Here is a 26456-nt window from a genome sequence, read left to right as displayed (position 1 = left end):
CAGACATGTGAGAATCGCATGGTAAATCCCAATGTCACCCCATCAAGACTCTTATTTTTTATTTTTTATTTTTAATTATTAATAATAATTTTCTTTTTAAATTAATATAATTTTATTTGACACATCCGAGTTAACTCAGAAGTTTTGGAGTTAACTTTTTTTGAGTTTTGAAGAGCATAAATACATGCTCTGCACATATATATTAAGGAGTTGGGAGGAGGAGGATGCATATTGGCCACACAACATGTGGAGAAAGGTGTCCCGTAACTCCATCCCAAAACAAAACACACATGCTTTTCTATCTTGTAAGTATTGACCATCCTTTCAATGTATGTTAGGTAACTTAAAGTTGACCACCTCAAAGTTAGGTCATTTCTGATCATATAAAGGTTACAAAGTACAAACATTGGATGAGGCGTGAGGGTGAAGGCCCATTATGGTCCCAACAATAGCCGGTTCTCTTAGTTTGACCTATCTAATAGATAGATAGATGTGAGTGTGTGGATACATACATATAAATTAGATTGTTGGAAGCTAAGGACATCTGTAGTGTAGGGTGTGAATGCTGGATACAGGAAGGAGACATGAAATTTCACCTTGCACTTTATATCTTCTTTTTTATTGAAAAGGTGAATTACTTAAAAAGGACCTGATGGAGGGATTTTTTCTAAATAATCCCTAAGTTTTGGGCAGTCTCTTAATAGTATGTTTAATAAATTTTATTTTTCTTAACAGTCCCTGAACCTCATCTCCCATATTTCTCACAATTGAATGTCCTAACTGATCTAACTCATCATTTTCATCTAAAAAATTGGATTTTTGACATTTCAATTAAGTTTCGGAGGTTCTATTCCATTAGAAAGGATTTAAGAAGGAAGAAGTCTGAAAACAATGGGATTTTTAAATATTTTGAAATATATGTAAAAAAACTTAGGATTTTTTCACTTTTTTTTTTCTTAATTTTTTTGATGAAAATCGATCAAGAATGATTCTTTTGGTTTGAAATCACCTAAACAAGTTGTTATTTCAAGTTTTTAGTAGATCTTTCCATGTATTTTTGTCGAAAAACTCGAAAATTGAAAATGGGTGGATTTTACTAATGTCGAATTTGTCAGTAAATAAAAAGTGGTGAACTTGACAATAAATAGTGGTGAGTTTGACAGTAAAAATTGTGAACTCGACACTAAATAAAGAAACGACAAGTTTGACAATAAATAGTGGTGAGTTCGATAGTAAAAATTGTGCACTCAACACTAAATAAAAAAGCATCGAATTCGACAACAAATAAAAAGTGGTGAACCCGGCAGTAAATAAAAAAGCAGTGAGTTCGCCAATGATGAGGGATCATTAAAAAATAAAAAGTTCACTAAATATCCTATCAAGCTATCACACAAAACGTAAGAACTATTTAGAAATAAATTCCTCCATCAAGATCCTTTTAAGTAATTTTCACCATAGAAAGAATGGAAGTAATGTCAAGAAACAAAAGTGTTCCATTTAACTCCTTTAAATTCCTTTATTCGCCTCCTTGTTCACCGTGGACACACTGAAGTAGTTCTTTTTTTCTTGTTTGGGAGTGCTGAATATGTGTAGTCATTATGATCCAAGAATATAAAGGAGTCGTCTCCACTAAAACTCTTCTGGTAGTTTTATTGCTCAAGTTATTAAGATTTACAATAAATCCATGTGATGCTACATAGTCACAATTAATTATTCAGGGAACATTGAGAGTTCAATAACTCCACAACCTTTGCTCTGACTCACGGAACCCATGAATTTCTAGCCCCATGTTTACAAAACTTCTAACCCATGTAGGACAAAACATGTTTGGTAAAGCATAGGGTGGTGAACGAAACCCATATATCTATATATATATATATATATATATATATATATATATATATATATATATATATATATATATATATATATATATATATATATATATATATGGAAATGTTCAGCACCCAATCATTTACCCAACAATTTGCCCAATATGTTTTGTCCTACATGGGTTAGAAGTTTTGGAATTAGTTGATTTTTGGTGAAGATGATCTTCTAACTGTAGAGATCATCCTCACCAAAAATCAGCTAATTCCAAAACTTCTAGCCCATGTAGGACAAAACATATTGGGTAAATGGTTAGGTGCCGAACGGGACCCATATATATATGGGAAATGTTCTGCACCCAACCATTTTTGTCCTACTTGGCTTAGAAGTTTTGAAATGGGCTAATTTTTGGTGAGGATGATCTCTACGGTTAGAAGATCATCCTAACTAAAAATCAGCTCATTCTAAAACTTTTAACCTCATGTTTACAAGTTGAAAAATCATGGACCGTCCATTTTTTATAAATCATTTTTGATGAGACTAGAAGTTTTAGAATTTGCTGATTTTTGGTGAGGATGATCTCCTAACCGTAGAAATCATCCTCACCAAAAATCAGCCTATCCCAAAACTTTTAACCCATGTAAGATAAAAATGGTTGGGTGTCGAATGAGACCCTATATATATATATAGGTCCCATTCAGCACCCTACGTTTTACCCTACATGTTTTATCTTATATGGGTTAGAAGTTTTAGAATGGGCTGATTTTTTATGAAGATAAGATCATCCTCACCAAAAATCAGCCCATTTCAAAACTTCTAACCCCATCAAAAATAGTTTACAAAAAAATTGGACGGTCCACAATTTTTCAACTAGTAAACATGGGGCTAGAAATTTCGGAATGGGCTGATTTTTGATGAGGATCTTCTAACCGTAGAGATCATCCTCACTAAAAATCAACCCATTCCAAAACTTCTTACCCATGTAGGACAAAATACGTAGGGTAAAGCGTAGGGTGCCAAACATTTCCCATATATATATATATCCGATTATTGGTTTGTAGCTCATCATTCAGCCCGAGTTTCGGTTTTCAGATCAACCCAAAGGTTGTGTTGTGTGACAAACATTTGTGGCTCAGTGGTCAGACATGCTGTTAAATTTGCAGCTTAAACTCGTTTGTGAATGGCAAATCCCCACCACCACTGTCAGTCCTCTTTCGCCGACTCATAGTAGTGGCACACAAGGAAAAAATACAGTTTGAACATTAAATACTAACGACGTTGGACGTGAGAGAGATATGTAAATGGAAATATGTAAGGAATCATTCTTATTGTTGTATTACATTGGTGGATGAAAGCAATACCTGAAAAGAGTTGAGTTGTTTCTGTCTATATATATATATGGTAAATAACATAAAACCAATCTCTTCTAGAGTAGTATGAAATGACAGACCCAAACATCAAAGAAAAGAAACCTCTTAAGTAGGGAATAAATAAATGGCACTGATATATTCCTCCATCTAATATATAAGGTAAAGTAAGAAAATATATGTATATCAAAACCTCTATCTACCTATATACTTGCTGTAATAGTAATAATTCCTCAGAAACCAAAGCTAGAGAGACGAAATTTAGAAGAGTAGCCACTGTTTCCCACCAAGCATAAGGCAAGAACAACAAAGACTGCAAGAAGGACCCACATCCATGGCTGCATCCTTTTCTTACTCCTGTTCCGTAGAGCCGGAGGAAGAAGAACCTTTGGTTTCGTTTGTCTCGCCAGTACTGATGGTTTCTGAGGCTTCTTCTTCACCACTTCTGTAACCTTCTCTTTGGTTTCAGGTTCCTGGGTCATAGTTTCAGAATTTGAAGCTGTATCTCCTTCAATTCCACCACTTTCTGCTGCTGCTGCTGCTGCTGCAGTAGCCGCGGCAGCCTTCTTCCTTTCTTTCTTCTTCATCTTTTTCTCTCTCTCCTGCAAATGTATAAGAGAAGATTAACGACATTTCCCGATTAAGTAATATGGTTTATGAAATTTAAAGAGTAGAAATGAGTTACCTTCTCCTTGAGTTCAGCTTCCTTTTGTGCTCTTAATTCAGCCATATGTTTGGCCTTCTCAGCTTTCCGCTTCTTCCTCTCCTCTGCCTCCCTGGCTTTAGCCTTCTCCTCCAACCGGTGCTGCTCCTTCAACTTGACCGCTTCTTCTTCTTTTCTCAACTCCTCTGCCTTCCTCGCCAACTCTTCTTCCTTCCTCTTCAACTCTTCTTCCTCTTTAGTTTGCTTATTCTCTTCTTCTGTCTTCTCTTCAATGCCAGAAACAATTGCAGAACCATTCTCCAAAGCAGTCGGTTTGCTGGTTTTCTTGGATTTAGCTATTGAGCTCTTCTGTTCCAAGTTTACCACAGATTTCACATCTTCTGCATTCTTCTGTTTTACTGCTATAGGTAGAACTGATTTTCCTTTTTCTAAAGTTGAATTAGTCTTGGCCAAAGTGACCTGAGTATCATCAACTCTCTTATCTACGACATTGTGTAGTACGAGCGGCTCCTCATCAGGACCTAATGATCGGGCATCCAAAGTATGGAACCTCCGAAGAGTACTCATTTTGTTGTATCTGATGTAGTCATTTCGGAACTCATCATTCTTGTTCCATAGTCCCATAATAGTCTCCACCTAAACATGATGTTTTATATTTTAATAACTCATATTTCCTTGATATTGATTTCACCATATAAAGGGAAAAAAGATAGAAACACGAGCTCACCTGGTTAACACAAAGATGTTGTAGTGCCTCTTTATCTCCAGCTTTTTTATAATCTACAGCTTTCTGCACGTCTTCCTTGTACTGATCGAAATATTTATACTGCAAATTCCAACAGTTCACATCAGTGGTTAAAGGGACATTATATTTTCTTCTTGATAGGGTCCCTTTCTTTTTTATGCCAAAAAAAAAAAAAAAAAAAAAAAAAAAAAAAAAAAAGAGAAAGAAAGAAACATCGCATAGGAAGCTTAAGGAATCTCAGTATCATGACCATTCATCCAACACATTAAAACTACAGGGACAAACCTGGAATAATTCAAACTTAACTGTTGAATGAACATCTATCTATATTTAGTTTAGATACTTAAAACAAGGACATACTACCTCCTCCGTTAATCTATGCCATTAAAAAACTGGCTGTGAGAATCTAGAATTTTACACTTACAACTAAAGGGTCAGACAAGGGCAGCACACCCTTTTTTGAGGACTGACAAACTTAATGGTTATGGAGTGCATTCTAGCAAAATATAATCTTAGAAAGGAACATTGATGCATCCATTAGATAGAGAATCCTAGTGTCAGATTTACCCATGTCAACAATGTATTATTTGCGAATATTCCAATTCATACTCACAAACATCAAAAATTTCCCAAAATGTAGTAGCATTTGTTTCAGTTTTTTAATGAAATAAAATATGATTAGATGTTACATTTTCTTAATGTGTCAATCTAACTGGGAGTCTAATTTAGTATTACCTCGATCAGATACTGCTCTATCATCTAGTAATTGTTAAAGGGAACCTGGATATTTGAATTAATAGTAATAATAAAAATATGATATTCCCCTTTTCATTGGGGGAGATTCATTTTTTATTATTGTTCTATTTTTGGAAGATGACCTTCAATAAGAAAATACAAAACAAGAACAAAAGGTGCATCGTAAGAAGAATTGCAATGTAGGCGCGTGTTCCAGTCAACTACTTCCTACACAATCAATCAGCACTGATCCTTCCAGATGATATGAATGATTCTATTAACATCAATCAAACTAATAAAATAAAAAATTATACAAACATTGGCAGAAACATGGATTTAAGTCTCTGTGCAGATTGAATATTATTATTGATGAATGATTTAAAAATCACAGTGGACTGTGGTCAACTCAGTTGTAAGATGATCCCAAGGACCATCTCCGTGACTTTAAACCAGTATTTTTTAAATGCTAATGCATGGGGCAAGGCATTTCCAACCAAAGCCTTTGAAGCATAAGCCTCAAGGTTTGCATTTTTTAAATAGATAACAAATTAAATATACAAATTAATAAATAATAAATATTCCAATCAATGAGAAAAAACAACGAAAACTACCAAAGATTTATGAAAATCCAAAATTTCACGTTCCAAAGTTTGATATCAATGTTCAAACGCATCAAAATCAAATGAAAATTATACCACATCCGTAGTTTTATAAAACTTTCCAATGTCTTAGCCCCAGGTGAAAAGCCACACTTAAAGTTTAACAACCACTCTAACCAAAAAAGAGAAAAGCATAAACTATTCCAACACTAAGAAAAACAAAGGAGTATGCTCGGCATAGAGAGACATACAGAAATAGGAAGAAACAAGGTAATAGTGAAAGAAGAATAAGAACCAAAAATTGCTAGAGTTGTAAATCTACTAGGTCCTGTAGAAATTAGGGCCAAAATAAAATATGTAATGTATATCTATATAATAAAACACAACAGTGGACCCCAGACGAAGGTTTGGAGTCCACACACTTTATTGCCTTTCCTCTTCTCCTCTCCATCAATTTGTCTTTCCTCTCCTCCCCCTTTTTTCCAATAATACCCCTCTAACATTACTATCTTTCTAGTATATACCATAATAACTTTTTAAGTAAATTAATTTTACAGCAGGGACGATATTATAAATTTCAAGGATTCTTATATACTGAACCTACAAAAACTGGGAAAAAATGCAACACATCCTCATAAGGCATACGCTTTATTAGGCAAAAGGTGTGGGCCTCTTGTGTGGCGTAAGCTTTCAATGCCTTTTGAATAAGGCAAGAGCCTTTGAGGATAAAAAATCTATTGCTTACAAAGTCATTTTTCAAGATCCTTGCCCTAAGGTCATCTCTGACAGTATTTGGAAATATTGCTTCTCTTCTCCAGACCAATCAATCACCAAACGCTCCTTGCTACCTAAAATTTGGACTTTTTCTTGGGTTGTGCTCATCATCCTTATAAACACACCATGTCAATCTTCGGTATTGTTCCAAGATTATCAGAGTGTCCCAAAAGAATACCCAAATAATACTTACCATAGATATCATCTAAAAGGATCAATATTTATGAGAAATAGGCTCAATCATACACTACAAATGCAAAAGAGAAATTACCTTCTCATTCAATTGGTTCTTGAGATTGCGTAACTGTGTATATGCTTCTTTCTGAAGATCCTCCGCAGCTTTATGCTGAGCATTCAATTCTGCAAGCTTACTCTTCTCATCAAAGTAAATCTTCTTAGATGCTTTGGTGATCCCTTCAGTTCGCAAAAGCTCATTTCTGGTGGAATCCAATTCTTGCTTAAGAATCTATGAGCATGGAAAAGTACATGAGCATCTCCACAAAAAAAAAAAAAAAAATTCATAATCAAATAATAATTGATGATATAGCAACAAAGTATTAATACTTTAACACGCTCTTCAATTCTGTTTCTCTGGTCCAACGTTGGCTGGGCTTCAGTCTGACCACCCAAACTAGAACGAAGTTTCTCACGGTCATGCTTCAATTGTTTGATTTCATGTATCAACTGTTTTTCTTCTTTCAAAGGCATGGTTTCATGTCCTATCCTATGCTCCATATTAGATATCTGTTTCATATATCACCGATTCAAGAGAATTACAAATCAATAATTCCATCATTGAAGAAAGATGAAGACAATATGAGTTCTTACCTTATCATCAATATCCTTAATGGATGTTGCATCCTTCATTCTGTTAATCACAGCTTGAACAGGTTCCATTTCCTTGTGTTTGGCTTTGAGTGCATCTCTAGCGGCTCTCTCTTCTGATTTAGCAGAATCAAATTTTGCACGATATTCTCTACAAATAACCTAAAACACTCCAAGAAGTTAATATCAATAATACAAACAAATATAATTCTCATTAATAAATCTTACATTCTACAAAGAATAAGACTTACCCGTTGTGATTGAATTGCTAATGCTATAGCATTCCTACTTCGAGTCTTCTCTTGATGATGTAGGTCAGCAAGTCTAATCTGATCATTAATTTTATTATCGTCAACATATTTTGGAATTCGAACCAAGAAAAGGAAAGGAATTTTTCCCTCTTCATCATCCACCTTCTTTTCCTCCAAAGCATTAGGAGTCAAACCCTTTGGGGAAGATGGATGGCTCACATTTCTATCAATCTCTTCAATGCCCTCAACTTCTTCTCCACTGATAGAATGCTCTCCATTTTCAACAGCTATGACATCACTTTCAATGGAACAATCGCCGATCATGGGTTCTGACACGCTTTCATCTCTTTCAACAGAGGCGACATCTCCAACTTCAGATTCTGATTTCAAGTCATCAGCATGACAAGGCAATATTTTTGAGTTTTCGGGAGACTCGTTTACAATGCTGGATTCCAATTCAATTTCAACAATAGGCGACATCGATGTGCTTTCTTGGCCTTCAGCAGAATCATTAATGACTTTAGTTTCCGAAACAGTCAGTTCAACGGGACAAGTAGGTACGCTTTCGCCACTTTCATCTTTTTCTTTTGTAGCATCTGTTTCTAAATCCATCTCCTGCTCTGCTTCGATGTGCCCAGAAGGCTCCGCCACGGGAATCTCCCCTTCTAGTTTTGCTGTTTCCTTCTCCTCTTCATTATCAAGCTGATGCACTTCGGATTCAACATTAGTTTCCTCTGAATGTAATTTACCTTCCTCTTCGACCTTCGCCTCCCCATTGTTGAGCGGATGGATTTTGGATTCAAGAACATCGGATCCAACAGCTTCAGTAATCGTAATTAGGGATTCCTGATCTCCTTCGACAATCTCAGCTGAATCTAGTTTGTTTTGTTCCTCTACCGGATCATTCTTCTCTATTACATCCCCAATAGATTCAACAACCTCAGTAATCGTAATTAGGGATTCCTCATCTCCTTCTACAATCTCAGCTAATGTATCATTCTCCTCTATTTCATCCCCAATAGATCCAACAACCTCAGTAATCACAATTAGGGATTCCTCATCTCCTACAATCTCAGCTGATTCTAACCCATTCTTTTCCTCTACTGAATCACTATTCTCTATTTCATCCCCAATAGATCCAACACCCTCAGTAATAACAGTTAGGGATTCCTCATCTCCTACAATCTCAGCTGAATCTAATCCATTCTGTTCCTCTATTGTATCACTCTTCTCTAATTCATCCCCAGCAGATCCAACAACCTCAGTAATCATAGTTACGGATTCCTGATCTCCTTCAACAACCTCGATAGAATCTACTCCTTTCTGTTCCTCTACTGTATCACTCTTCCTTAATTCATCCCCATTGGTTTGGTATTCTGAATCCTTAGCAGTGATATCTTGTTTTGCAGAGGAAACAACGGTTCCCTCATCACAAGATTCAATTTTTCCTCCCAATTCCTCAATGTGGACTTGTTCCGAACCCACATTCAATTCTGAAACAGTTTTCTCCTCATCCATGGGTTCTCCTTTAGTAGGATCTTCCAAAAACGTAGTTTTGAAATCGGATTCGAAAAAATTGGTCGAGATATCGTCAATATATTTCAATTCTACATCAATCTCCTCTGCATTGTCATGCAGAAAGTCATTGAAATCACCACCGACCTTTGGCAGATCTTCGCAGGGAGTCAAATTCAAACCGCTCTTTCCACCAAAATCAACCTCAGAAACACCAGTACGATCGTCCGATTGAGCCGTCATTGAAGAGGATTTCAGAATCAAACGATTCTAGAATCTAAATTACTCAAAATCAAGCAAAAAAAAAATCAAACAAAAATAAACCAGATCTTTCGAGATCAGAGAAACTTACGCGTTTGATTATTTCGACTGATCAAGACGCATAAATAGACCTCCGAAACCCTTTAAAAATCACTTTGAATCCTGAATTTGAATCTGTGTTTGAAACTCTACGAGACGTATCTCTCTGTTTGAAACTCTCGAATATATATTACTAGGACTTAACAGAGTTAGAGACGGTCAGGGATTGTAGAAAACTAGAAATAGAATAGAATTTGTATTTTAACGGAATTAGTAACAGAGTTAGAGAGGGGAAAGGAGAGAGAGAGAGACGTGGCATAGTGGATAATTTAAGTTAAATTCTCTTCTTTTAGTAGGTAATTCATAATAGGCTGTAATGAGCTGGACACTAATTTATTTTAGAGTCGTGATGTGCACGCGATTTTGGTACGCCATTTGGTACGTGGATGACGCGGTAAGAGTATAGACCATAGATCATTTTTCATCGGGATACATAGTAAAAGATGTACAGTTCTATGCCCATGTCACGTCAGCCAGTACCAAGCGTGCAATCAACATTATTCTCTAATTAAAGAATCAGACTAGTCTTACTAACTAAGTAAGATTTGTATTCTTACTGAGAGTCATTGGACCCACATGGATTAACATATTGGCAATCCAACAACACAATTTTCTAGAATTCATCGAAAAACTCAAGATAAAAAATAAAAAAAATCATATATAATGATCTATCTTGAACTTGATTCAAGGTGTTGAAAATGGACGGCTAATAAATTTTTAATTTTACAATTAAAATTCAATAGTAAAAATTATTGAATTTTTTTTCTCAAAATTCTTAGAATTTTGTTCTCTACAACCTGTGGCATCAAATCATGATTTCGGATGGCACAATGTGATGTAGTCAAAAGAAAATTATTACTAGATTTTGAAATATTACTAAGAGTGGTTGGACTCACATGTCATGCTGGTCCAAAACCACTGTAACTCTCCAGATTTCATGATATATATTATGTTAAAAGACTATGATTTTATTTTATGAAAATAAATAATTATTTTCTAACTAGAAAACCTTCACTCAAGTCAATACTCAAATGACGTGACACAAAATCATATATCGGTTTCTCAGAAATACACAACTGCACATCTTTTATGGAGATTTACAGTTGTGTATCTCGAGAAAATAGATCTATGATTTTGTATCTATGCCACATCAGCCAAGTATTGACCGAGTGAAGACTTTCTAGTGAGATTATCAACAATCTTTTGAAAATTGATGTTATTGAACTACAAGATTAAAAATTCAAATCCAACGACAAGAAAAATTTGTGTTCTATTTAAAAATAAATAATATATTTTGTTTGAAAGTTCTTAAAATATTGTATTCTACATCCAATCATGTTTTTGGATGCCACCTTGTGACGCGGTCACAGAACTTTTATCACCTAAAGAAAGTGTTTTCTCTCGCTAAATATAATTGCAATTTGGAATGACTTTCAAGTCGATAGGGGTTCTCTCACGTCTCGAAAAGTCTCATGAATGTTTCAACGCCTTTTAAGACTCGGAGACTCAGCCTTACCCGAATTAGTGTTACCGATGCTTGAAAGAGGAGTTCATTGGGCACCAGTTAATGAACTCGAGAACCAGAGCTTTCCCTCAACTATCATCGGGCCTACCATGTAGGTAACTTTTGATTTATTTATAGGGGCGATCGATATATATATATATATATATATATATATATATATATATATATATATATATATTTTTTCTAATGTGTGTGCTCTTTCTCTTTATGTTTATTCTTAACATTGGCAAATTTGAGATCTTCCATTGTTGAAGATGACTTTAGGAACCTAAAAAGTCAAATAATTGCTAAAAATATAGTAATTTTATACATCGAAACTCCTAATCTTGAAACCCAAAAGATGCAATTATGAACTTCTTGCTTTGTACGATACGTATGTAGGAAGCCCATTTTTCTTTCAAGTATTTACTAGTGGATTTGACCTTTCCCGCTTTCTATAGTGGAGATGGTTGCACATAATGATAGCTCACGACCATTTTATCAAAAACTTGTGATAAGAATGGATTTCATTCTGGTTCTCGGGACAATCCCAATGGATCATACAATAGATGGTGGCATGCATTCGATAAATGCATAACGACACCACACCTGAATACCAGCTCGTGGCTATCCTATACAAATGAATTTTCAAGAAGCTTCAAAGACGCCACGTGTTATAATCTTTAATTACGATACAAATAGAAAAAAGATGTGACGCAATCCATGATTTTCAATATATATACATATATAAACAGTTCCAACAAAGTCAAAGGTACGCAATTGGAGTCGAAAAAATACTCCATTACTCTGTCAAAATTGACTCTCAAGATACAATTGTTGGAAGGACGAAGTTAAAATCGAATAACTAGAATTACATTGAAGAGTTGAAGATAGGATAATCAAAGCTGAAAGAATTATATGAAAACCCCCACACATCTTCCTCGTACTTTTTGATATTCTTCATGTTATGTTTTCAATATCCACATCTTTCGATCCTAATCACATTGTTGTTTTTCTCAATCTCCATTATCTGATAGTAATTAAGATAATTTGAATCGTTGACAACTAATCTTAAGTTAAATAAAACCATTTGGTATAGAATTGATTGAGTTTTGAAATCATGCCCAGGGTGCCCTTCATGGCAATTTTTTTTCTTATAGTTTTCATGAAACTCGACTTCATATTCAAGTTATAAAAGAGTGATGCTTAACTTGCAAGACTCCCGACGAGGATATTGGAAAAAAAAAAAAAAGAAAGTCTACCAAAACGGTGTCTCATTCCTATAGAAACATATGGTGCCTACGTGACGTATTTTTCTATTGGACAATAAACGCTTCGAGTTGCATGTCTTATAGAAAACGGCTTAAATTATCTTATTCCATAGGGAACTGGACGCCTTACCTGATTCTGATTCTTTAAAAATTACAAAAATATCATTTCTTTTATGTTATTTTCAAAATTCTCTTAATTAATATTTTAAATTATAAATAAAAGAAAATCCTTATAATACATGTGTGTTTGCACATGCCACCTACTAGTTATAAGGAATGTTAAGAGATTATTCTATAAATTTCAACTAGTTAATATGATTTTACAATGTGTTGTGTCAGTTAATTTAATGCAAAGGAATTTTTACAATTTAAAAAATTTACTAATGTGGATTTGTCTTTTAAAACCCCAAAAAAATATAATACAAGGATATTTACAATTAAATAAATAAAAAAAATTTAAATGTTGATTTGCTCTAATAATACACAATAAACATAATTCTTCTCATAATGGTGTCAACGAAGTGTGCTTCCAACTTGCAAAGCATGAAACCAAAAAAAGAACTCCCCATGACCTTGTAGTTCTTGGATGTTGGATCAATACCTACTGAAAATTACATATTTTTAACAGTAAAATAAGAATTTTATTTTTCTACTATATTACTGAGAGAAGAGCAAGTATTATTGACACAAATTCACATCAATTTATTTATAAATTATGAAATTATCATTGTATTAAATTAAATAACCCAAGATTGCATGATCGAGCGTGATCTGTTTAAAAATGTGGATATTTCTAGGGATCGTAAGATCAAGCAAGTCTATTATCTAGATTACTCAAAACCAAGCAAAATATCAAATAAAATCATAAAAAAATTAGTCAAATCTTTCAAGGTTAGAGAAATTTACAAGCTTAGACCATTTTTGATTGATCAAGATGCATAAATAGTCATTCATTCTGAAACCTTTGTCTCAAGTTTAAAAATCATTTTGAATTTTAAAAATCCATTTTTAAGTCCAAATCAATCGCAATAATCATCAAAGAATCAGATCCTTAGAATAAAAAATTTAATATTAAAATTGCAACGAGAGAAAAAATTATTAGGGTTAGTGTTTGAATGAAGAGAATATTTTATGTGATGACAAAGGCAAAGTATCTCCCTCTATTTCAAACTCTATAATTTGTGGGACTTAACAAAGTTAAAAAACGGAGAACGAGAGATAGGGAGAGGGATATTGTGTTTATCTACACTATATTTTCGATTATTCAAATTCACAACATGCCCCTTTATCTCAGCCTTCTTTGAGAGAGAGGTTTCTTTTTTGTGTTTATTCACACTTTATTTTTGGTGATTCCAATTGATCAAATGCCCCTTAACCTCAAATTTCATTGAAATACCCATTTAAAAATGACCTAAGTACCCTCATCTTCTATTGTTTTAAAAGAAGTCGGGGAGGTTGAAGAAGAAGAGGAATGATTTTAAGAACTTGAAGATGACAAATATTTATATACACAATGAACCAAGGAAATGATGCGTCATAAACCCTTTATAAGATGGCACAAATAACGAGGTAATCACCAGTAGTGTCATATGAGGTCAAATGACACATGGCATTACATGAATTAACTGCATTGTTTTCATAACCTCGAATCACTAATTACCATGCACAAGTCCCTGATAAAGGTCGTTGTGGATGGTAAAATCAACAAGCCATGTCACCTATGCATCTGAGTACATTTACATTGTTCCGAGTGATCCGAAACAAAGGTCCTCGGGGACAATCTCGAAAGATCAAAGGTTGAGATTTATGTTACTTACTTCATGGGTTATCTCGATTTAAGTTCAGGTTCGTGGTTCCCCACTTTAGAATGAACCCGATTCGTCAGGGTAGACAAAGATAATTCGTTTCTTGGTTCGTTTTGATTTCCTAGGTTAGTTCGCTAGATTGATTCGCTTGTGTGCATATATATAATTCAAGTATACAAAGTTATATGTACAATTTAAATTTTAAAAATAAACAATGGAAATAATAATAATAAATTGGTTTAGTTTACCAGATCAATTAAAAAATTGTTTGGTTCACTGAATAAAATTGTTGGGTTTGCCAAATTTAATGTTTTGGTTCATCGAATCAAAATTCAGTGGGTTCACCCTAAAAATTTCAAACCTTGATCTAATCCATAATCCGATTCAAGATCTTAATTTAAAGGTATGAAAAGAAACAAGAACCATTGAATCATATCAAATAAATATCTAAAAATAATAATTAAAATAAATAGATATTTATAGTTATCAAAATGAAGAGCATCATCCTAAAACTAATCCAAACATTAAGTGTAGTAATACTTGTTGAATACTTATTAAATTCAAATCAAATATAGCAAAATCAAATTATTTTAAATTTGAATTCTAAAGAGACTAAACAACTAACTAAAAATAAATAAATAAGTTATGTCCACTGATGATTTTGCATTTTCATTGCCTAACTCTAATCTCAATGTTTATCATCTGAAGAAAAAAAAATCAATAGAGTCGATATGCTAAAGTTTGTAGGAAGTCAACATTACACTAACATCTATGCATACATACATATAAATAAAAAAAATATATATGATTATGTTATTATCAAGTAACTAAGCCATTCAAAAATAATTAATGCATGCAATGATGATCGATTTTCCCACTGGTTCAATCAAACTCTCCGTTCCAAAATACGAAATCTTCTTAAAGGGCCTTTAGGGTCTTTCATCTAAGGACTTAAGTTATAACTTGCTCAATTCATCATTCCAAAGTGTGTTCATAATTATGCAATTTCATATTCATCTTCTAAAAGAACATTTCATGCAATTTCAACATAAGCATTATCACGATAACTAAAGATTTGTCACAAAAATCTACCATACATTTATATTTTACATTATTTATCAATAAGCACATAAGAAACACATAACCATACTATATACTTAAATTTTATTTATTACGTATATATAAATAAATGTGTTGTGAGAACTTACCTTAATCAATGTTGAAATTTGATTCATTCTTCTCCGTTTTACACCTTCTTGATTTTTTATACCAAATATTATATAGATAAAAATTACATGACTACTAATGGTGTCCAAACTTTCTTAATAGAATTTTTAGCGTCTCTCTCATCTTAAGGATATTGTTTAAAATAAAATAACACAGAAATAAAATAATACAATATTTAATAATAATAAAAAATATTAAAATAATAGTATTGCATTGCAAGTCGAATTTTTTTTAATACAATTTTTTTTTGAAAAAGAGACTTTCAGATCTTTCCAACTATATATAGATCGTCGAAAACGGATTAGTAATGAGTTCCCAATAGATTTTAGAAGTTAACCCCATAAATTTGCCTCGAATGATGAGAATCATAGATTCTTCAAAATGATAGAGTTTTTAAACTTTAATATATTTTTTATTTTAAAATAATATATTTTTTATTTAAAACTACAATGCATAAAAATCTAAGACTATTAGAAGATCTAGAAGTTCCCACCTTAAATTTATGCTAAGAAATATTTGAAGAGCGCAAAAAAATTGAGTTGGATTGAAGATTTCATATCGGATGCGATTGAAAATCCTATTTCTTTGATTTTCCTCAAAGTTTGAGGTGAATTGAGAAATTTTCTCTTTTGAAGCCTAATATGTCCTCTAAGTAGATGAAAACCTAGGTTGAAGATGAGGGAGACTAGAGTTTTTCTAGATTTTGTTTTAGAAGAAGAGAACATGAGAAATAGATGATTAATTCAGAAATTTTTGTGATTTTTAATATTTATAGTGTTAAAAGATGTAACGGTTATTATTGAATTTGTTTTGTTTTAATTAAAAAGTTCGTCCCAAACTTCGATTTTTGTGAACTTATAGTCTATTTCGATTAATTTTTTTATGCGGATCTAATGGTGTAATCAATTTTGAAAAATTCCAACTTCAAAAAAATATTTTATTTGTTAACTTATGAATTTCCTTGAGACACATGTTTAAAAATCTGGGGCATTACGCTTGATTTTATGAACCTAGTATGGACCACACAATGAACTATTTTGTTTCATACTAGTTCGTAGTCAAACTAGTAATAACGAATTGGGTAACATAGGTTGGAACAATCTTATGACTTGGGTTGTTTGATCGAAGAATGTGTGAGTTGAGTTGCTAATTTTGAGGATTATATAAAGTTAATGTTGTAACCTAGGCAGGTTGGAGGGTAAGCCCAAATTCAACCTAAGTGGCAGAGCCGTCTTACTCAACCTGAGCTTGAGCTTTTAAAATCAGGTCGAGCTCGGAATAACACGAGTTAGGTAATTTTGGACAGATTAAGTGGGTTGTGTCAGTTGAAAATCCTTAATTTCATTTGATCAACAAAAAAAATTTATATCTTAAAAAAATAGCATTACATGAAAAAAATGGTAAATTCAATGCCAAGGTTCGTTGAATTTAGCAAAATTCTACTAAAATCAATGGACCTTGGCATTGAGTTTACCATTTTTTTCACATAGTATGACATTAAATTTAATTTTAGATGTCACCCCAATAGACATCGATGTTTAAACCGATGTCTATAATTTTAAACATCAGTTAAAAACCAATGTCTAAATTCTTTTTTGTACTAGTGTCATTAGTAAATAAAATCGCATACAATCTCCAAATCCATCATTGAAAGAATGTCCAAAGAGAATGAAGAGGGAGAAAGTGAGTAGAGTCTTTATTATTTATTTGTAAGAAGTAACTCTCAAAGTCTTTATTATTTATTTGTTTTTTATTTTTTTTATCTCTTTTGAACTTATATGAAAAATGCCTTTCATCTTCAAGAAATTTGTACATATATAGTATATATAAGCATATATATATAGTAATAAACTTATATAGAAAGAAAAGGGTAAAAAAAGTTATCTTTCCTTAGTTAGTACAAATATATAAAATAAATAAAAATGTATAACTAATATAAGAAAATAAATAGAAAAAATGCATAATATAGCATCAAGTTGAGTTGGATTGCCTGAACCCTTAACTCAACCTCAACTCAAATTGAGGTTGGGTCGAGATATTCTAACCCTGGCTCAACTCATATTCTATATAACTTGGCTCAGGTTCGCCCATCAATCGAATTGAGTTCGGGCCAACCTACTTAGGTTGCAGTCCTAAATCAAATCCTATAAATTGAGGGATATGGGGATATACCTAGGGCTGGCGATGGGTTGGGTGTGGGTCGGATAAAGTTATTTCCATATCCTTATCCAACTCTATATCCGCTTATCCATATCCAATTTTTTACCCACTTATGCTAAGGATGTCCATATCCAACTCTTTATCCACTTTTTTAAAGGATATCTGTATTTGACTTGTACCCAAATTTCAAGTGGATATCCAAATCCAATATATATACATCTCACTGTGAACATGATGGAAAAAACCTTAATTTTTTGTTATACATATATTTTATTGTATTAAACTCAGATAAATAGATAATCGAGTTGGATAGGATACATATCCATATCCAACCCTAAAATATTCAAATAAAAATAATTGTGGATAAATTTATCCGAATTCTTAATCAAATAACAAATTTGTACGATGAGTCAAGTAAACAGATATTATCTAACCTATTGCCAACCATAGATACACCTTGGATCAAAAATTTAATGAGGAAATAATTATTACAGTCCTAAAAACAAATAAGGAATGAATTTCATTTAGGATAGTTTTTCAATTGAATAAAAATACCAAATTGGGATAAGGATGAATGAGACAACCGAAGAGGATTAAACTGATTCCTCTATAAATAGAGAATGAATCAATAACATAAGGTACATTTTTCATCTACTTTAAAGTGAATGAATTCTGAATTTTAACGAGGAAGGAAATTTGATCCTCCTAAATACAAATAAGAAATGAATTTCAATTGGGTGAATAAAGCTATCAAATTGGGAAAAGGATAAATGAGACAATTAATCTGAGGAGGATTCAATTGATTCCTCCATAAATATAGAACGAATCAATAACATAAAGTACATTTATATTTACATTCCAAAAAATTTATTATTTTTGTTACATATCTGATTTGAGTGTTTGCGAGCAACTAACTTGATCTTAGAGGATTGGCACATCCGAACTGATGATCTCGAGGAGCTCATCATTAAGATCAACGCTCCACAAGATGGAGCAAGAAATTGTATCCACCCACAAACAAGGTCTCTTAACATTTTCAGGACTTTCCTAATGTGGATGATAGGGTCTTGATACCCGAACCCGAACCCGGTTTAATCCTAAGTTGTGGGTTTGGTTGGATGGGCCAGGCTATTTGCACCCGGCATTTGTGCCCACTGGCTGAACCCACTTAAAACACATACTGGGGTGGGATGTATAGAGAAAAGTGGGTGCACTGAACATAGACGGTGGGTGCAAATAGTACCGCTTTTAAAGTCAGATCCCTCGCTTTAACAGACCCTTAAAAGCGCGTTTCTTCTAGAGGTCGCATGGCGAAACCCTAAAAGGTTCATATATCTCGTTTCGAGGGCACTTATAATCAACCAAGTCGAGCATAGCTAGGCAAGTATTTTTTTTAGTTCTGCAATCAAGTTTGTCTTTTCCCTGAAAATTAGGGTTTCTTTCAAAGTCTCTGTAAGTTTCATGATCTTCAAAATATTCAAGAACATTTTCAAACCATACCAAATGTTCGTTTTATTTTATTTTTTTATTTTTTGTTGTTCTAGAGTTTATGAAAAGTAGGGTTTTTATATTTCTAGCTCAGTAAACCAATGCTACTGTAATCCGCAGGTGTTGATCAAAATTTCCTGAAACCCACCCATAACTTATCAACTCACTCAATCTAAACTTCCATTGAAATTACGATTATTGTTCACTTGATTTTGCTTTAATGGCGGAACACTTAGCTTCCATCTTTGGCACCGAAAAGGACAGAGTGAATTGCCCATTCTACTTCAAGATTGGTGCGTGTCGTCACGGAGACCGATGTTCTCGGCTTCACAATCGCCCCACAATTTCCCCTACAATTCTCCTCTCCAACATGTACCAGCGACCTGACATGATAACGCCTGGTGTTGATCCCCAAGGGCAACCCATTGATCCTCGGAAGATCCAAGAACACTTCGAGGATTTTTACGAGGACATCTTTGAGGAGCTCAACAAATTCGGCGAGATTGAGAGTCTCAACATCTGTGACAATCTCGCCGATCACATGGTTGGCAATGTGTATGTTCAGTTCAAGGAGGAAGAGCAGGCCGCGGCGGCTTTGCAAGCTTTACAGGGGCGGTTCTACTCGGGTCGCCCAATCATTGCTGATTTCTCACCCGTGACAGATTTTCGTGAAGCTACGTGTCGTCAGTTTGAGGAGAACAGCTGTAATCGAGGTGGTTATTGCAATTTCATGCATGTGAAACAGATTGGGAGGGATTTGAGGAGGAAGTTATTTGGAAGGTATGGTCAGTCTAGGGGTAGTCGAAGTCGGAGCAGAAGTATAAGTCCGCCACATCACCGAAGGGACTCAGAAAGGCGTGGAGGTGGAGGAGACCACCGTGATCGTGGAGACTACCATGGGAATGGACGTCGGAGTGGGGACAGGCATGGGAGGTATGAGAGCGATGGAGGGAGGCGGCGACATGGGAGTCCAAGGCATACTAGGAGTCCGATAAGAGAAGGAAGCGAGGAGCGGAGAGCGAGGATCGAACAGTGGAATAGGGAAAGAGAGGAGAGACACTAATTAGGGTTTTTATGATGTTTGGGTTGTGGTCCATTTGTGTTCTATGGAGAAATCTAAAAGGGGTGGAGCTGACTTGGCATTTTCTGCTTATTGGTAATTATATGTTTCGTACGTTCTTTATTATAATCCTTTTATGTAGCATGGCATAGTGGTCTGTTTGGGTAATGGTTAATTATTAGTTTTAGTGAAAATGATGCTGTTGACTACTTAAGGATCTAATTTTCTCCATTCCTACTATTATACTATCTGTGGTTTGATTTTATGTCGTTAGCTTCTGTTTGATTCATTGCTTTGCACCTAATTACTGGTATGCTCCCTGTAGAAAAACTGCGTGGAGGTCATCAATGATAATTCTAGTAGACTCCAGAAGAGATAAGAGGTTGTGCTTTCTTGTTAGTTGTAATTTTCTGTGGTAGCATACTACTTTCCAATGGTTATATGGTATGTGAATATCGCCAATGTAGGCTCATGCAATTCAGATTCTTTGGGAGAAAGGATGATTGGGGTGGTGGTGAGGTTGGCTCCTCACAAAACAACAACAATCTTTGGACCAATTAGACTGTCAAGTTCATGAATTCAATGCATTTCTAGTGATTGAATTGTCTTGTTGGACCCAAATTGTATATTAGTGGCCATAATTTACCAAAAAAAGAAGAAGAAAAAGATTGCATATTATAATGTTTACTATATGTCATACCGTGGGTGGAATATCATACTGTACAAGTCGAGAAAAAAATCCTGGCATGAGTGGAATCTCATGTTCTACAAGTTGAAGTTTAATGTCCTACTGATTGCTAGTTATCAAAAAAAAATGTCCTACTGATTGGAAGGAATTCCATCATGAATAGAATCTCATATTTCTCAAGTCAGACAGAAGCTGATTTTGTTGCTTGGGGGTTGCTTCTCTTTTGTTCTTTGTTTTGTTTTTGTTTCCTTGTTTTGGTAAGCTTGTTTGTAGTCTTTCTTGAGGAAGTCTTGTCCTCTTCTTAATAAATTTTTGCTTATAAAAAAAAAAATGTCAGACAAAAGCTCACCATTAGCGAAGTCTCATGTTCTGTAATGGAAAGCTACCATGAGCAAAGTCCCATCTTCTGCAAGTCAGGTGGAATGCTGCCATGATTTTCTTTTTATTGATTGGAGTCCTGCCATGAATGATAGGTTCTACTAGTCGACGAATCTTGCTGTGTAATTTCACGAACTGCAATGAGTGAGTCTCTTGTCCTATTAATCGGGTGAAATCCTATTGCAATACTATTGAGTGGAATCTCACTTTCACTAAGCCAAATGGAGTCTCACATTTCATAAAATTGAAGGGAATACACATTCTCAATATCAATTGGATTCTTGTAAATTCCCTAAGTCGAGTCAAGTATTGCATTCTCCAGGACGAGTGGAATCTCATACTTGATGAATTAGGCCAAATCCCAGAAAAAAATGTGTCAGATGGAATCCCACAACGAAATAGAATTCAGGTGGGTAGAGAAGCATGATGGGGCCCATGTCCTTAAGCTCACCCTGCATTGAGATTCCTGATTCCCAATATTGGGTAGAAAACTACTAATGTAGGTGAGACCTTGCACTCTAAACCAGAATTGTATCACTTCAGTCGAATAGAACCCAAGAATCAGAGAATTTCATCCCCTCTGGTCCACTTCTCTCTTTAATGTTGATACTGGTGTCAATTATTCTGACCAGTTTTTATGATGTTTTTTTACTATAAATGTTACATATTGTCTTTTGGTAATATACCTATAAAATATGAAATATATGTCATGCTATTTGATATTTTTGCACTTAGTACTGACACTGGAACATTCTTCCCTGTATTATGAAACCTACTAAGAATGATGCATAAAAAACTCCTAATATGTTTGGACTGCTAACCACTTTTCATGATATCAATTCGTGCTGACTGAGACCATCTTAGGGATGTTTTAGTAGATATACTAATAGAATTCAACTAATTGTGCAGTGTTTTCTTATTTTCATTTTCTTTGTCAAATAGCTGTTGAATGTGAATGGACGAATTATTTAAGAAAACCCCACTAGATTCTGAAAAAAAAAAAAAAATCTTCTTTGTTCACCTTGGTATTATGAAATGACTTATTTGTGATGTTTCTGATTACTACATTTTTTTTTATCTTTTAGAAATAAAGGTGGTGATATGATTACATGAGTCTTCTACCCTACTCATTAAGTCGAGCCCAAGGAAGCTATGCTCTCATTAGTCGGGTTCCAATGCTCATCCAGCCTTGCCATCTTGAAGTGTTTCAGTTGACTAAAGGACAATTATCTCTGCCTTGGGGATACATTTCAAGCTTCACGTCATCAAATGATGGTACCCTATTACCCATTTCTGTGCCTTGGGTATTAATCAAGATAACTTTCATGCTACTAAAATGGTAGTGGATCCAACTGATTTGTTCAGTGCGTGCTCTTCTTGGGGTTAGTAAATATGAAAGTTCATTCATGTATTTAAGAATGCAAGGTTGAAGAAGGTGTTTCTAGGCTTTGTAGGGAGCTTGGGAGGTAAGTTATCGGAGTTGAGTGATTCTGATTGGAAACCTTGATGTTCGTTAAGATCCGAAGGGTGTCTATGTTAGTACTTTTGGAACCAGGAAAGGTTTGCAGTTCTAGCAGCCGTGAGTAGGCAATATTTGCTCTTTTTTATGGAGTTGATGGTGGGGTAACTTTTAAATCTTAAGAGCTTAGTATGTGGTACTATAAGGTTATATCACACTGTCTTCAAAACTAGGTTTGTTAATGTTTCTCCACTGTGGAATGTAAGGTTGAGATTCACAATGTGGAATGTTCAGTGTTGTTCTCTATTTTCTCAATGATTTTTTGCCGGTCTGCATTGATGGACCCTGTTAGCAATGGGTATGGGTGGAAGATTGGAGCCAAGCTCAAATGTACACAGGTTATAGAAGAATTCTAATAAGTAGATTCAAAGTCTGAAGGTCACACTAAACCCCCTTTGTTGGGAAAGGTCTGCAGTGGAATTTAATGGAGGGTGCCGCTGATAAAACCTCTAAGATTTTTATGGGGATCATTATTATGTTGTGGTTGATGCTAGGTGTGACAATGAAACGGGGCGTAGTTTAGAACTCAATAGGCTTAGGTTCATCTTATATCAGAACTTTTTTGATCTGTTTCTGACATCAATTTAACCATCACCAACCATTTCCAGCTCCATTACCCTTCTTATCCTCCCAAGTCTAGGGCTAATTGCATTTTCACTCATCCATGTTATGGCCTCACTTGTATTATTGGAGTCATTACCCATCCATTCCAAAGTCTCCAACTTATTGGAAATAATCTTTGATCAAAATTATTCTTCATTGGTATGAATATTTCATTTTTGTTCTTGATTGATTGACAATGAGAATATCTTTGTTCCTGTCGACGGTTTCAGCCTTTGCATAAATCTGTGATTTTAGTTAGTATATTTAAATTCGTTATTATAATTATAATTACCACTGATGTTTGTTATTATAATTATTGTCTTTTTTGATGGGTAAGCTGGACCTAAACCCACAAACTCAAAAGTTGTTTTTGCAATGTGTGAAACCAACTGAGCTATGAGTCTAAAAGCCCTTATTATAATTATTGTTTCTCTATTAAATTAAAATTGTTATAGGTCATGGATTCAAGTCTCCCATGTCGAGTCAACTAGGGAGTTGATTGTGCTTAGGTTATGATTTGAATGCCCTTTGTATTCAAGTGATTTTCAGACTTTTAGAGTAAGGCATTAGCTACAAAATTGATTTAAAGAGAATACACTCTTTTTGTAAAGCTCTGAGACTCAGACAAAGTCCTATGTACCTAAAGTTACAAAATCAGCAATCGTACCCAATGCTATAATCCAAGAAAGAGTCGTTATAAACTGACGCGATAAAACATGTGAGTGCGCAGAATCATAGATCTTTTTCTTTGGAATACACAAGAAAAAAAAATCTACGTTTACTGTGCACTTGTCACGTCAACCTATTCATTTTATCCATAGTCTGATTCTAAAATTATAGAAACCACAGACTAGTGGGATGTGCAAAACACAAGTATCATGAGGGTCTTTTTGTAATTTAAAATATTAATTAATGGAATTTTAAGATATCATGAAAAAGGCATAATTTTATAATGTTAAAAAAGCACCTAATATGATGATAAGGAGGTGGGATCATCATTTTATTGATTTTTGATGAAAATGACTCTTAATCATCCTAAATTTAAATGTATAGGTAGGGAAATTTTTCTCATTCCAAATTTCGATGCGGGATCATCATTTTATTGATTTTTGATGGAAATGACTCTGCCTTCTCTCCTTATAATAGTGAAACATGTCCAACATCGTACTCTATTTTAGCCAGTTTCAGATGTTGATGATTTTAGCCAATTTCATATGTTGATTATGGAAGGATCACATCTAGAAGCCAAACTAATGTGCCATTAGATTTTAGATTTTAGAATTTGGGTGATTTTAGATTTTAGAAAATACCAGCTTTTTTTTGGCTCACATTACTTTGTTTGATTGTTTGTACATTTATGATAAGTAGGGTTGCAACTTAGGCGATTGGGTAGGTTGGAGGGTAGACCCAAGCTCAACTTGAATTTATGCTTAGGGCTGACAATGGATCAATTTGATATTGAATCATACTGTTCTCGATCCGAGAATTTTACCCCATGAACCAAATTCGATTCAATTAAGTTTTTTTAGACCCTGGTCCAAACTAAATCAATTGAAAAACTAGAGTTTTGCCATCGACTTGATTGAAGACTGAGAGAGAGAGAGGAGAAAATAAATGGAGAATGTGGAGGGTATTTTTTGAAAAAAAGTTGACATGTGGCAATCTCGAGACAACTTAGCCAAGCGTCCGAATCAACAAAGAAGGAAAAAGGGTCGGTCATTACCTTTAACCAAGCTCTGGAAGTCTATAATTGAAGTTTGGGAGTTTCAACTCCCTGAAAATAAGGAGTTTAACTGTATTCACATGAATAAAGGAAAGTTCCTAATCAAATGGAATCGCCCAAACAGAAATCAAGGAGAAAATCTAGGAACAATCAAGGAAGGAAGCCCTTACAAATACATAGGTGCAAGGCACAAAAATGTGTGCAATCTTTTCTAAAAAATGAGGAGATGCTATTTCTTAAATAAAATCTTGACTTGAGCATTAGAGAAGTCGCGTTGCAAGCACACCCAAAGGCACGAGGAGTGGAGATAAAAAAAAATCATCACAAATTCCAGGATAGCGCAAATTTTTGCATCTGTAGAGAATAATACTCTCAATTAACGTTTCATCGCCTGAATCAACTCATATGACTATGGTTGCGTTTTAGAACATGTCAGATTCATAATCAACTAAGAGAGAGAGAGAGGATGGGTAGCAATGGTCTTCCTACTCAGGCGTTACAGTTGAAGGTGTTGTTGCCAACTCTTCTACTAAACACTAAATTTTAAATTTTGAAGGTATAACCCCTTTCAAACCTCAACTTCTAAAATCAGAGACCTGTGATTCTGTGACACACACACACACACACAGGAGTGGCTTTTGTTTAAAGAGGGAGATGAAGGTTTTGCTTAAAGAAGGAGACGAATGAGTTTTATTTAAAGGATAATAATTAGATCAGATTTTTAATGGTTTGGATTAGTGTTGATCTGAAATTCATCAAATCTTTTAAATTGTGATTCGAATCCGATCCAAAAATTCATAAACTAAATCCGAATCCAATGCTTTTTAGATCAAATATAAGATAAAAGTTGAATCATTGCCAACCTTACTTGTGCATCCAAATTCTGATTGAACTCGAGTTAACCCGAGTTAGGTAGTTTTGGGTGGATTCAAGGGGTTGGGTTTGTTCAACTAGCCTAATTTGTATTTATCTATTAAGTAATTTTATTAATTAAAAAAATACTTTAAAAATAAATAAAATATATAATTAACATAAATATTTATATATTATCATATAGCCTCAGGTACGAGTTAAGCTAGGTTGCCTGAAGCCTCAATCTGAGTTTAACCCAAATTAAGGTTGGATTGAGTTATTCTTACCCATACTTCAACTTAGGATTCTACATAACTCAATTTAGACTCACCCATTAATTTGGGAAAACCCATCCAATTGGGGCGGATTTACAATGCCCTTTCTCTCCCCCCCTAGAGAAGAGACGCTCTTAAGCCGAGGCTGAAGCTCTTTTTCGGACGTCTTCGGTCAGGACGCTCCAAGCTCGGCAAAACTGAAACTGTGCTTCAGCCATGACCCCTTCGAAGGACCAGT

General features: G+C 34.3%; 2 protein-coding genes across 3 annotated transcripts; one reads left to right on the top strand and one right to left on the bottom strand.

The window, feature by feature from the left end:
* Positions 1-3122: 3122 nt before the first annotated feature.
* On the bottom strand, positions 3123-9953 carry LOC147407763 (uncharacterized). The gene is made up of 8 exons (XM_086436507.1): positions 9658-9953; positions 7791-9582; positions 7543-7701; positions 7279-7458; positions 6986-7180; positions 4589-4687; positions 3883-4497; positions 3123-3799 (listed from the first exon to the last, which is right to left on the bottom strand). The coding sequence occupies exons 2-8, from the start codon at positions 9546-9548 to the stop codon at positions 3431-3433; spliced, it is 3375 nt and encodes a 1124-aa protein (XP_086292633.1). The 5' UTR covers positions 9549-9582; positions 9658-9953; the 3' UTR covers positions 3123-3430.
* An 8921-nt stretch (positions 9954-18874) lies between these two features.
* Positions 18875-20276, top strand: U2AF35B (Zinc finger C-x8-C-x5-C-x3-H type family protein). 2 transcript variants are annotated; one of them, XM_086436505.1, is made up of 2 exons: positions 18875-19012; positions 19241-20276. In XM_086436505.1, the coding sequence occupies exon 2, from the start codon at positions 19341-19343 to the stop codon at positions 20181-20183; it is 843 nt and encodes a 280-aa protein (XP_086292631.1). In that variant the 5' UTR covers positions 18875-19012; positions 19241-19340; the 3' UTR covers positions 20184-20276. The 2 variants fall into 2 exon arrangements, with proteins under 2 accessions (XP_086292631.1, XP_086292632.1); XM_086436506.1 differs by having other exon boundaries at positions 18935-19084.
* The last annotated feature ends 6180 nt before the right edge of the window (positions 20277-26456 follow it).

This window comes from Akebia trifoliata, chromosome 3 (assembly GCF_017979445.1).
Source record: "Akebia trifoliata isolate Shusen 1 chromosome 3, ASM1797944v1, whole genome shotgun sequence".
Classification (NCBI taxonomy): Eukaryota; Viridiplantae; Streptophyta; class Magnoliopsida; order Ranunculales; family Lardizabalaceae; genus Akebia; species Akebia trifoliata.
Note: the sequence above shows the minus strand (reverse complement) of the source record. Positions and strands in the feature narration are given on the sequence as shown.

Excerpts from the sequence above, each read along its gene's own strand:
- LOC147407763 (XM_086436507.1), bottom strand. The coding sequence starts at position 9,548 with ATGACGGCTCAATCGGACGATCGTACTGGTGTTTCTGAGGTTGATTTT. Across the intron at positions 7,459-7,542 it reads TTAAGGATATTGATGATAAG|ATATCTAATATGGAGCATAG; the intron begins GTAAGAACTCAT and ends TATATGAAACAG. Across the intron at positions 7,181-7,278 it reads GAATTGAAGAGCGTGTTAAA|ATTCTTAAGCAAGAATTGGA; the intron begins GTATTAATACTT and ends CCATGCTCATAG.
- U2AF35B (XM_086436505.1), top strand. The coding sequence starts at position 19,341 with ATGGCGGAACACTTAGCTTCCATCTTTGGCACCGAAAAGGACAGAGTG.